Raw genomic sequence first — 12,880 nt, 5'->3', positions numbered from 1 at the left:
TCTTGCTGTTGGCTTAATGCAACTTCTATCTTGCCCTTTTGTTACTTTTGACACGGTCACAATTGACTTGTCCGAACCTCGTCTTTTCACGCCAGATGGCAACTAATGGGTTGTCACCACCATCGACCAACTGAAGTGGAACGCTGAAAATGTCCCTCTTCGCCACGGTGCCGCTTGTGAAGTCGCCGATTTTTTCCTGTGTGCGATAGCCTTGCGCAATGGAGAATCCCGTATTCTCGTTAGTGACCACGGAAAGACATTTCTTTCTGAAGCCCTTGAAGTACTTCTCGCCGTCATCATTGTGCATAAGACGTTCTCTTGCTACCACCCTCAGAACAATGGACTCATCGACCGGTCAAGGTTGTCCTCGTTGGTTACTTGCGGCAGCATTGCGTAGGGCGTCGTCGTGGGCTTCCTGCCGTACACAAGCTTAAACGGGGTCGCTCTGGTCGTCTCCTGGACTGCCGTGCTATACGCGAAGATCACGTATGGCACCATGGCGTCCCATGTCTTGTGTTCAGCGTCGGCGTACATGGCGATCATATCCGCGATCGTTTTGTTCAGGCGCTCCGTAAGGCCATTGGTATGGGGATGGTACGCAGTTGATCGTCGATGGCTTGTATGACTGTATTCCAGGATGGCTTGCGTCAACTCTGCCGTAAACGCCGTTCCCCTGTCCGTGATGAGCACTTCTGGGGCGCCGTGTCGCAAGAGAATTTGTTCTACAAAAAATTTGGCGACTTCTGCCGCGGTACCATTTGGTAGTGCTCTTGCTTCGGTGTAACGGGTAAGGTTGTCAGTGGCCACGATGATCCACTTCTTACCCATAGACGAAGGTGGAAAGGGGCCGAGGAGATCCATTCCAATTTGTTGAAAGGGCAGGATTGGGGGCAGAATCGAGTTTAGTAGTCCTGCTGGTCTGATCGGCGGCGTCTTGCGTCGTTGGCACTCATGACACGTATTCACACAGTGGGCAACTTCGGCAGGCAGTCGCGGCCAGTAGCACTTCTCCTGGATTCGGCGCAACGTGTGCGCAAATTCGAGATGGCCTGCTGTGGGCTCATCATGCAACGCCTGCAGAATTTCGTGCCGGAGGTTTTTAGGCACTACAAGAAGCTTCGCGGTCTTGTTGGGTGCGAAGTTCTTCTTCACGAGGAGGCCATTGATTAACGCGAAATATGATGAAGGTCGCCTGAACACACCATGAGGGAAGCGGTCTTTCCTTCTAAGTAATCGGCTAGCGCTTTCAGCTCATGGTCAGATCGCTGTGGTTGTGCAAAACTGCTGGCGCTTATCGGTCCCAAAAAGGCGTCGTCGTCATTGTCCTTCGGAGGAGCGTCGACGGGAGCGCGTGACAAGCAGTATGCGTCGGAATGCTTCCGGCCCGACTTATAGACTGCAGTTAAGTCAAATTCTTGAAGTCGTAGGCTCCATCTGGCAAAGTGGCCAGAGGAATCTTTCAAATTAGCCAGCCAGCAGAGCGCGTGATGGTTGCTTACCACCTTGAATGGTCGGCCGTATAGGTATGGATGAAACTTAGAAGTAGCCCAGATGATTGCAAGGCACTCCTTCTCGGTCGTCGAGTAATTGACTTCGGCTTTTGTGAGGGACCTGCTAGCGTAGGCGATTACTTTCTCCTGTCCGGCACTCTTCTGGACGAGAACGGCTCCTAGGCCCACACTGCTCGCGTCGGTGTGAATTTCGGTCTCCGCGTTTTCATCAAAGTGGCCAAGTACAGGAGGGCCTTAAAGGCGGCGGTTAAGTTCGTGGAAGGCTTCTCCTTGCGGCGCTTACCATTTAAAAGGTACGTCAGGCTTTGTAAGCTGCGTCAACGGTTCGGCGATGCGCGGAATGTTTCTGACAAATAGTCGATAATAAGCGCACAACCCAAGGAATTGACGCACAGCTTTCTTGTCGACAGGCGGTGGGAATTGTGCGATTGCAGCTGTTTTCTCTGGGTCTGGACGAACGCCATCCTTACTAACGATGTGACCTAGGAACCACAGTTCTTCGTATGCGAAGTGGCACTTCTTTGCTTTTAGCGTTAGCCCCGATGACTTGATGGCTTCCAGCACTGCCTGCAGTCGTTTTAGGCGGTCTTCAAAGTTTGACGAGAAGACAACAACATCGTCCAAATATACCAAACAAATTTGCCACTTCAAGCCTGCCAGGACTGTTTCCAATACTCGCTGAAACGTGGCTGGTGCGGAGCAGAGGCCAAATGGCATCACCTTGAACTCAAAAAGGCCGTCTGGTGTGATGAATGCGGTCTTCTCGCGATCTCTTTCGTCGACCTCAACTTGCCAATATCCGCTCTTCAGGTCCATCGATGAGAAGTACCTTGCATTGCAGAGCCGGTCGAGAGAGTCGTCGATGCGGGGAAGCGTGTAGACATCCTTCTTCGTTATGCTATTCAAGCGGCTAATCAATGCAGAAGCGCGGAGAAGCGCGGTGTGCAAATTTTAACTTTTATTTGCATGGCCGCCACCTCACCATTGTAACAGGTCATCACGAGCTCTGTTGGCTGTCACCGCTAAAGGACATCGGGTCGTCTGTGTCGCTGGGTGGTGCGTCTTCAAGAGCACCCCTTCACTATCACCTATAAATTTGGACGAAAACACCTCGGCGCTGACGCCCTATCTCACTGCCCATTGCTTCCAGCTCCAGTGGCTCCGCCTACTGCCTCTTCTCCTACATTCAATGCAAGACAGCCATCTGCTGGCCACCTGAATGTTGCACTCATCGCTGTGGCTCCACTCGAGAACAACGCTGATTTTCCATCCCTGCAGCTGGTTGACCCCTACTGCCAAACACCATCGCTCGTCTCCGTGGCGAAGCAGTAGTATCTAATATTCGCTTGTGGTATCAGCTTAGTCGCTTCCGATTTCAATATAGAACATTCTATCGCGACGTTTATCGCCCTTACAGGTCAGTGCCTGGTACCGATGTACCTCGCTCCCTTCGTCTTAAATATTTGTATGCTTATCACGACGACGCCACTGCTAGTCATTTAGGCCACCATAAAACTTACTACCGTATCAAGAGCCGCTACTTCTGACCTGGAGTAAATTTCGGCCAGCATTGTGAAATGGATTTCATGCTGTCCGTCTTGCCAGCATCCCGAGCGTTCAACATCTCTTCTCTTGCTGTTGGCTTATTGCAACTTCTATCTTGCCCTTTTGTTACTTTTGACACGGTCACAATGGCAACTATTGGGTTGTCACCACCATTGACCAACTGACGTGGTACGCTGAAAATGTCCCTCTTCGCCACGGTGCCACCTGTGAAGTCGCCGATTTTTTCCTGTGTGCGATAGCCTTGCGCAATGGAGAATCCCGTATTCTCGTTAGTGACCATGGAAAGGCATTTCTTTCTGAGGCCCTTGAAGTACTGCACGCCGTCATCATCGTGCATAAGACGTTCTCTTGCTACCACCCTCAGAACAATGGACTCATCGACCGGTTTCATGATACGTCCGATACGATATCGATGTATTCGCTCCTGACCACAGGAACTGAGGCAACGTGTTACCTTTCGTCACTTACGCCTCTAATTCCGCCGTTCAGCGCACTGCTGGTTATAGCCCTTTTTTAGTTTGTGGCTGTCAACCATCCACGGTATTCAATACTATTTTTTTCTTTGTCCCACCTCTCCGTTTTCGCTACTTGGTGAAAAGGTTTATACTAGTATGGCCCACTTCCGCCAACCTACCAGTTTCAACACCGAATTCGCCAAACAAGAACGCAAAGCCCAGTATGTCTAACAGCACCGAACTCCCTCCTTCAATCCCGGTTATGAAGTTCTCCTGTGGACGCCAGTCCGCCCTCCCGGCCTGTGAGAAGTTGATTTTTGCTGCATTGGCCCTTACAGGGCACTGTAACAAACGTCTCCGGCTTGCCTCACACACCATCGCCGATCGGCGTCGACGCTCTGGAGAGATCGTCCATGTCTCGCACATGAAGCCCTATGCCCCCCGTTTTTCTTCCTTGTAATCAGCGAGGGCGGCCGCTTTCTTCCCGGGGGGATTTGGATGAGCGCCATGCGCGAACTTTAACCTCTTCCATTTCTATAGACCCATCATCGTCGCTCGCTGCTGCTCGGAGGATTCTTACACCAGGTTTTTCTCTTTTGGCTGTTTCTTTTTATTTTTTTTTGCTGTTTTTCACTTTCCTACTGAAAACTATTTTCTTCTTTCACTCAACTGATTGTTTTTGATTTTGTAACGCAATGCTGAAGTCCAACGTTTAAAGAATTGAAGCTTTGCTGCGTCTTTGCATGTTTTTGGCGCAATTTTGACGTCCGAGGCTATTTCGATTTGTACACAATATTTCGACGTCCATGGCTCTTTCAACATCGAATTGACTTTTTGGATTTGATAATTAACTAATCGCTTCATATCAATGCAAATTTCTACATGGAGACGTCTCACCATCTACCTCACACAATCATCACTCACAAATTACGTCGTTGTTCAACAGGGATGGTGTGGAACGCTCTGCTGATGTGCACTTTCTGTGCGCACCCATGAGCACATAAAGGCTGCCGCATTAATAAATGTGCAAAGACGACAAATATATTAGAACAACATTGAAAAATGTAACTTACCCTCAAAAGCACACGGATCTTACGTTCAAAGTACGCAAAATTTAGTGAAATTGATCAACTGAACTTCAGTGGTAATATGTGATTGTAAGTTGTTCCATTCAGATATTGTCACGTGGTAGTGTGGATATTAGTCTTTTTAAGGGGGATATCGCGAAGGAATTTGAAATGGTTTTGGCAGCGTATTTGCGTGCATTTGGCAGTCACTGTAAATCCACTACTTACTCGGCAAGACATCCCTACTTACCGACAAATGGTCTGCTTTATCGTTCAACAGCTACCATACGGCCTTCATGTCATTTCACGGCCATACACCTCGCGAAGTGTAGTTTACAGGCCAGTCTGCTCACCGCGACGTTATTCCGCGTGCAGCACTTCATCCCCAGTCACGCCCACTTCAGTACTGAAAGAATTCTCCCTGTTCCAGTGAGCTTCCCAGTGTACATTTCTGTAACACCGAAGGAACTATGTGACTAACTAAAAAAAAGATGAGATGTGACCGATGGACTACAACCCCTCAATAAACTACATGCAGCGCCAACATGTGACGATTGCCGCCCGCCTCCCCTCCGCCGCTTTCCTTGAACTTTCAACCCTCCGATAGTCGAGCGCCGTCACGTGTTTCCGCGAGCTTTTTTCTTGCTTATTGCGTTGGCTGCCCCCTTTCCCGCGGTGCAAATGAACACGCAAGCTACGCTTATCACCGTGTGTTTTGGTACTGCTCGTGTCTGAGCGTTTTTTTATTGATTTTTTTTTCGAAATAATGCTTGTTGATGCGCGTTTGGGGGCAGAACACGGGAGCCTGATGACAAACTGATGTTTAGAATACCGTCTGCAAATCGAGATGCGGCGCGGAGGAAGGCTTAGCTGCACCGAATCGGCTGGGTGGAGTTCAGCTCAATACCATTGACGCAGTTCTGTGAGTTAAGTGAGCAATTGCTCATCTCTTGCCTGATATGACATTATTGCTTAAGCAATACTACTCCAGGTCACAGCCCCTTGCCGTAGCCGGGCCCGGTAGCCACATTCTTAGATAGAGCGGCGCCACTGCCGTCGCCATGGCAACAGGAGCGGCTACCGCTAGGCTTCCAGCTCAAGTCGTCGCGTGACCGCGGCCGGTAGCCATGGTGCGCCGCAGATGAGCAGCGCCGCTGCCGTCACCATGAGCGGCTGCCGCTGGTCTCCCAGCTCAAGCCAACGGATGGCTGTGGCTGGTAGCCACGGTGCGCCTTAGATGGAGAAGAAGAAAAAGAAGAAGGCACGTCGGCTTTGATTAGGCAACCTACCGGGTTTAACTAAAGCTAAACCTCACCTAATTTTTTTCTAGGTTTTGCGTTAGACCTCGATTAGATATTGAATGATGTCCTTGGTCTTTAGCGACCCAGTCATGCTTTCTTAGCGCTGTCTTTGTCGTGAATGTAAGCTAACCGCATGTTTATAGTGTGTCGCCGCATTTAATGAAGAAGTGTCGGCTCTTAGGCTGTCGGACAAAGCCACATCTTTCGTGCTTTACGTTCGTTTGGTGTGCTGGTTCTCCATTTCATACACCACGCATGCAAGCGCTGATAGATCCGCAGTTGAAATCGATAACACATGGAAGACATCTGCTGTCACGCTTCTGAAGTTTACCGGCAGCTTAAAAGTACGTAAAAACTGGAAAGAAACTATACACAGACAGTTTCTAAATTATTCCCCTCTGCCTCCTAGGCGCAATATTTTTGCAGCATGCCGTCCAGTTTGGCCAACGGGTGACGAACAAGGGACGCACGGAGATGAAGACGATTTGAACCGACGGCGAAATCGCGTGCGTATGGTGTAAGACACTGACAGCTGAAACTATTTTAGCGCAAAATCCCTTTTGACATTCTGTATTGATGTTTCAGTAGCGAGTAAAATTTTAACGTGAACACACAGCGACAAATTGCAAGTTGAAAGGGTCTGGTGACATGCGGCGCCAGAGCCCAACTCTTGCTCCGGAGGGCGTACGTCTGCTAGCCATGCACCCCTAAGTGTAGCTACGGTCGAAACGCGAGAGGCGGAGCGGCGGCGCTGAAGCAGGAGGAAGGAAATGGCGCTACCTGTAGTTAATTGAAGGGTTTTAAGATAGAGTCACCACTAGCGCCACCTATCGTTCATGGGTACCACACCAAAGCCAAGCGGCCAAGTCTAAAGTGACCGCGCGAATACAGTGAGTACGCTGATTCGGCGAAGACGTGTTGCCCTGTACCAGGGCGTCATGCTACAATAAGTAGTTAAATATTTCCTTCAGCATGCTCAATGCCTAGCCTTTCTCCACCTTAATCCCTGGCCGATGCGCTCACAATTTTATAATAAAAATCTCGCTAGCTAAGAGACATTTCTCTCACTAAGCCACCAAAGAGAGCGTAATGTACTGTTAATTACGTCATTCAATAGATGCTCATGCTCAGAGGTTGGAGTTTTCGGTTTTTGTTTTCAAGCTATTCGGCTGACTTTTTTCGGTGTTTATTTGCAAACACAACTCTCGGTTTTTTTTCGGTGAATAATATCTGCTGAAGCAATATAGGGCTTTTTCGGTAAGGTAAGAGGCATCCGTCTACAGTTAAAAGTGACGTTGAGTTCATTTTTGATTTTTTTTGTCTTGCATGCTTTTTTATGCACTTTTATTTAATGTACAGTCGGTCATATATACAGCTAAGCTCCTGAAAGAAAATGTTATTGTTGTGATGAAAATTAGCGTTGTGATAAAACACATATGTAAAACAAATTCACATGTTAGGCAAAGGAGTCACTGAATTATTATTCATTGCGATCAAATTTCTGGATAAGCCAAATCACCTAAAAAACAAATGCACTCCTCTCGGCTTGTGTCTGAGAAGTGTCACGTGGCAAGAAACTGGCGGATTTTGGTCTTCGTTATGTCCTGGAAGCACTTGCACTGCAAATGCTCAAGTATGCCCTCCGCCACTCAAAGTGCCAGCCTTGCTGCAGGCACCTCTCCTCGAATGCTTGATATGTTTATGAGGGTCGGGAAGCACGGCTGCCATTCTTTCCCTATTCGTGAGGCCATGAACAATGCCTCAAAATCCTCAACCGCTGCGGTTAAACCAATGATCCCACTGTCCCACATCATGGCCCTCGATTGAACACTTGTAATGTTCTCCCGTCTTCAAGCGTTTGCGGTGTGCATGAAAAGCTACTGACCTTTTTCGATATAAACCGAACATTTTAAAATGCTTTCGGTGTACATTTATCGGTGTTTTTCGGTTTAAACCAAGAAGTCCAACCCCTACTTATGCTTTACAAAAAGTTTGAAATCGCTGCTTCCACCTGCATTAGTGGAATGTGGAAATACTTCACGCATTGCTAGGCTACGCCATGACGGCACGTTGGCAGCTACCCAGCAACGGCGTATTTGATACTTCCTATTATCTTTACGCACTTTTTAACGCTTTTCCTCTTTTATATGATTTAATGATACTTCCTGTCATCAATTAACAATATTTCAAGACTTTCTAATCAATTTATATCACTCGTTTATTCGGCTCTTTCCTTCGAAACACGTCCATTTTCGATTTTATGACGTCACACACTAATGCCGCATCCAATGTCGACACATCTACGCCACTATTCCGACGTTCTTATAAGTAAAGCGGCCAGAAGTAAGGCACCATGTGATCATTTTGGATGTCGGCATTACCTTGTACGCCTATTTCGACTTCTAATTGGCATGATTGGTTCTAATTAATTGCCTAACGACTCCAAACCAATCAAAGTTTTTTCGTGGTAACTGCTTCATCTTCTATCGACTACAATCATTTGCTGTTTTCTCTCTCCCCTTACTTCGACGCAATCACGCCGACAATGTTCTGCTGACAAACTTCTAAAACATAGGCACTGAAGGCTTACACAATAATAACGCATACAACACTGACATCACGCAGTCATGTGGAATAACGTTCTATTTTGTAACCTTGGGCTGCCAGATTCCGCGAGGATCAAGAAATAGTTTTTTTTTTTAAGAATCCTTGTGGGACTTCCTATAGAAAACTGCCTCCCAGCGGTCAAACAAAACATGATCAATGGGCTCACATTTTTTTTATAGAAAAATGTGAACTCCGTAATCCACGAAAGAACCACCTCTTTCAATCACAATTTAATTGCAATGTCCTGCTATGTAGAAAAAAAGGATGTTTTGATTGAAATAGCGGTTATGAGGCACCTTATCAAATATCTTCGCCATGCTGAGAAAAGTCGCATTTCTTTGGAGGTGAGTGTCTAGGTTCGCTTGTATACCATGAATGGACAAAGCCAAATAAATTTTCCATGGGCACCTCTTGGGAAAGAAAAGTTGCCAGGAAGGAAGAGAACTGTTCGCAATCCAGAAACTGCACATTTGTTTTTTTGTTTTTTACAAGGAGCCCCTCGTGACGCTTGTTTCTACTCACCATTTTGCATAAAGGATTGCAAAATATATCAGTAAAATTCGGTTCGTTGTGTTCTGCTTTCATCTTTTGTGAACCTTGAATCTTGGAGGTGTCTATCGGGTTCGCAGGCGATGTGTATTGAACATAGAAGAAGGAGGGCGAAAACCAAGGCCGCCTATGACTATCTTTAAACCCCGGCTGTCCGCACGATGTCTAATATGCCGACATGGCGCTCAATGTTTCCAGCGCGCGCTTTCTCACACACCTCGTCTTCCTTCTCTTCTTTCTTATTGCAGATTCCTATGCGAATATGCAACACGCTCCACGCCCCGAGGTAAGCGATAGGTAGAAGCTAGAATAGTGTCACACCTCAATGGCCTCTGATGACCACCATGGTGAAGTCGGTACTATACGTCTAGCTTGTGACTGATGACTTGAGATAATCTACGAAAACCGGTTTCCAACTTCCGCAACAGTAGCACCAATAGTGCACAACATGGTGGATCCGTAGGGCGTTGCAGCGCAGGTCCGAATCGCACAACGCAGCCCACACTCTCTCCAACTTCTTCCGAACATCATTCTGCTGTACACCCACCAACCGACTGCACTGATTCGTCGGCGCTCAGTGACCACGATATATCGTTGATTGCTCTCGTCCGTCAGTTTCGCGTCGTGGTCCACCTGATAGTTGTAACAGTTCGACATCACCGCTGATATGCTTGCGCCTCATCTCTCATCGTAACCATGGGACCCTGGTCAATGTTGCACTATATCCCCAGGTTCCAGTTCTGTTGAGTGACGACCAGAGCACAACCTCTTGAGGTAGCGGCAGGGACATCACTTGCTCTAATTGTAGGAAACGTGGTACTTTCAGCTTTGCTTTGGCTCCATGGAGCTACAGCGTGCAGTCCACTGTGGCGCCGTATACGTACAGTTTAAGAATCTGCTGGCTGTACATGAACACATGCACGCGACTATGAAAACTCGGTCAGCAATTTAATTTTAGCGAATGGTTGTCAGTGTCAATGGTTGTCAAGGAATAATTGTACAAGGACCACCAGCACATGCGCTGTTATATCATATTACCTCGTCCACCTCTTTGCAAGAGTATTCAAAAAGTATGCGCTTTTAACCCCTTGCAATCTGAATTTCTTCCACTTGCCTATTTCCTCTGTTTTGATCGTCAAGAAAACAGTTTGGACAAAGTTGTTATCACATGATCGAACGAAAACAAAAGGGCGCGCCTGTATTAACCTTCCTCGCGTGCATGCTACAGCTCCACGTGAATATCGTTGGCGATTAGGGCAAGCGGCACACCGACGTAAAATGAGGGTCGCAAGAGAACGTGTGTCTCTATAACAGCAAAATGGCATTAATTCTACCATGTCGGACATCTTGGCAAATGGAGCTGGCCCGCCTTCTGCCCGGCGTCCTCCAGCTTTGTGGCGACGAATGCGAATTCCAGCAGTGTAGAAGCGCTAACTTGAGAAGCATAGTTACACCAAAGGCTCAACTGATAAAACTCCGCAAACAAAACCTCGAATTTTGCTGGAGGCGTTTTCTGTCACAGAAAAGTCAGTTGTCTGTATCGAGCATGCCTATAGTACTGCAATTTTATTTTGTTTGTCCTGATAATTCCTAATTCAAGTAGGTTCTCGCCTTTCTTTTTTCAATGCCTGTGGTACCTTTCAACGCTATTAATTTAGACATTAAATTTTTCTTCAAAACGTTCTTTGCTTGCCACTTTATGAAAATTAACAGCACCTTCTTTATCCTTCTTCTCAAAGCCGTAAAAAATCAAATGATTTTTTGAGGCTCCAATTTTCTAAGTCATTCTATGCTTCTGAGCATGTATCACTTGTATTTTTCTGGCTGAGTCACAACTGCTCTTAGGTTGCTGACTTCTTTTCTGTAATGTTTTAAGCCATGCTAACTTTGCGTCCAAGTTGGTTATGAGCCCAAGTAAGCCAACGATTTTATCTTCAAGCGCACTCTGCTGTGAAAGTAATTTATTCACAGAGACAGTAATAATATTTTGGAATGAAAGACGCTAAATCAACATTTCATCCTGCGTTAGAGCTGGGTTAGATTCAACGTCGCCGCAGATTAACAAATTCATTGGAAACGAACAAAACTCAGATGGAAGGTATGAAAGGGACAGTCGGCAAGGCAGCAGCACTAAAGAGCGCTAATCGCTGTCAAAGCATTTAGTAGACACCTATGGACAAACGCGGACAACAAAGCAGAACGGGTTGGCGAACATCGTTTCCGATGCGTTGCTGCCAACCCCATTGAAGATGAACGTGGATGCGGTTCTCCTTGAAAAGTTGTGGTATCGCACGTGTTCCGCGTCGTTCCAGATGTGAAGTCAAGAAGAAACATCCGCACCGTTGGCTGGAAGATTACGATGGTTTTTATCCAGTCGCCACGTGCTTGTAGTTCGTTGCCGACAATACCGGCTCGAAAGACAGGTACTCTCGGAAAACAGAGAAAACAGACAGCTGCACTTGGAACGGGTTGGTGAACATCGTTTCCGATGCGCTGCTGTCAAGCCCACTGAAGATAAACGGGGATGCTGCGCTCCTTATGGTATAGCTCTGGCGACTTATGGATAGTACGTATACCTAAATGGAAGACATGCGCTTGGCGCACGTCTACGTGGCTCAAGTATGAAAGTACAATGAAGGGGCTTTCACGAGAGAAGAACGAGCTCGGCGTGAAAAATACGGGATGTGTGCTGCACCACTTGATGGCGAAAACAATTGAGCTCCGTTTTGCGGACGGCATGTTTGAAAATTTGCTGAATGGCAAGATAAAATAACATATATGAGCAATTATCCTGCAGAATTGGAAACGTAGCTTGCGCACGTCAAATCTGTGCTGGCCCCTTCTTTTCGATGTGGTGCGAATAGTGGGTGCTTGACGCCCTAGTAGCCTGTGAATGCATGAGGTGCACTCACAGAATCGCAATCTTGTGTCAGTCCTGTTGAGAGAGGCTGTTGCAGGGAAAGCAAATGCACAGTTACTAGAGATAAGACCAATATGTCTCAATGAGCGCAACACAATTGAATTTACATGCAATCTAAAATCAAGCCTTGAATCAACAACAACACCGAAGTCTCGTACATGGGCCACATGAGAAATCTGATCCGCAAAAAGTGTATAATGAAGCACAACTGCGTCGCGTTTCCTAGTTAGAGACAAGATGGAAATCTTCTTAATACTATTCAACTTTAAGAGATTCAACAAACACCATTTCTCGACGTTGTTAATATCAGCCTGCAATTGGCGGCAGTCCTTAATATCTCCAATATTACGAAATAATTTGAGATCATCTGCGAAGAGCGAAATTCTCGAGTTCTTGACATGCAAAGGCAAAATATTAACAAACACTATCTTCTGTTACTTGAAACACTGTGCAGTCTACGGCTTATCCTGCTTGCTACGGTTTGTCCGCATTGCTATTTGCCTCAGGGAGCAAAACAAATCGACAAAGTTGTGCTATAATGTTCCATTGATCATATATTTGTATTGTTTTCTTCTTTTCTTTCTACAGAAAGGGGCAGCCGAGGCAAAAGGTTGAAAAACCTGATGATGCCTCGGAACCCAAGCAAAGATTGACAGACCAGTGAAATAATACATTATAAATCTAGGCATATACATCCTAACACAAATAATAAACGTATATGCCGCATAAAGAATGTTACACACGTGAAACCACAGCAGAAAAAGAAGTGCACAACAAAACAAAATAAACCGTATTACAGACATATACAACAGAATCGTAATTGCCCATCCAGTCATAAGCTGATAACATAGGCGATTGATTCATGTGCTTCAACCAAGAAAATTTTACCAAAGTGTTAAGATCA

At 46.5% G+C, this 12,880-nt stretch overlaps 1 protein-coding gene across 1 annotated transcript in view; it reads left to right on the top strand.

The window, feature by feature from the left end:
• LOC146183706 (uncharacterized) overlaps positions 1-2,843 on the top strand; it is a 33,981-nt gene extending 31,138 nt beyond the window's left edge. The window contains exon 3 of the mRNA XM_084608409.1: positions 2,662-2,843. Within this exon, the coding sequence (XP_084464535.1) occupies positions 2,662-2,843 (182 nt within the window). The remainder of the gene's footprint in view (positions 1-2,661) is intronic.
• The last annotated feature ends 10,037 nt before the right edge of the window (positions 2,844-12,880 follow it).

Source organism: Amblyomma maculatum, chromosome 7 (assembly GCF_055883805.1).
Source record: "Amblyomma maculatum isolate TAMU_Amacu chromosome 7, ASM5588380v1, whole genome shotgun sequence".
NCBI classification, from domain to species: Eukaryota; Metazoa; Arthropoda; class Arachnida; order Ixodida; family Ixodidae; genus Amblyomma; species Amblyomma maculatum.
Note: the sequence above shows the minus strand (reverse complement) of the source record. Positions and strands in the feature narration are given on the sequence as shown.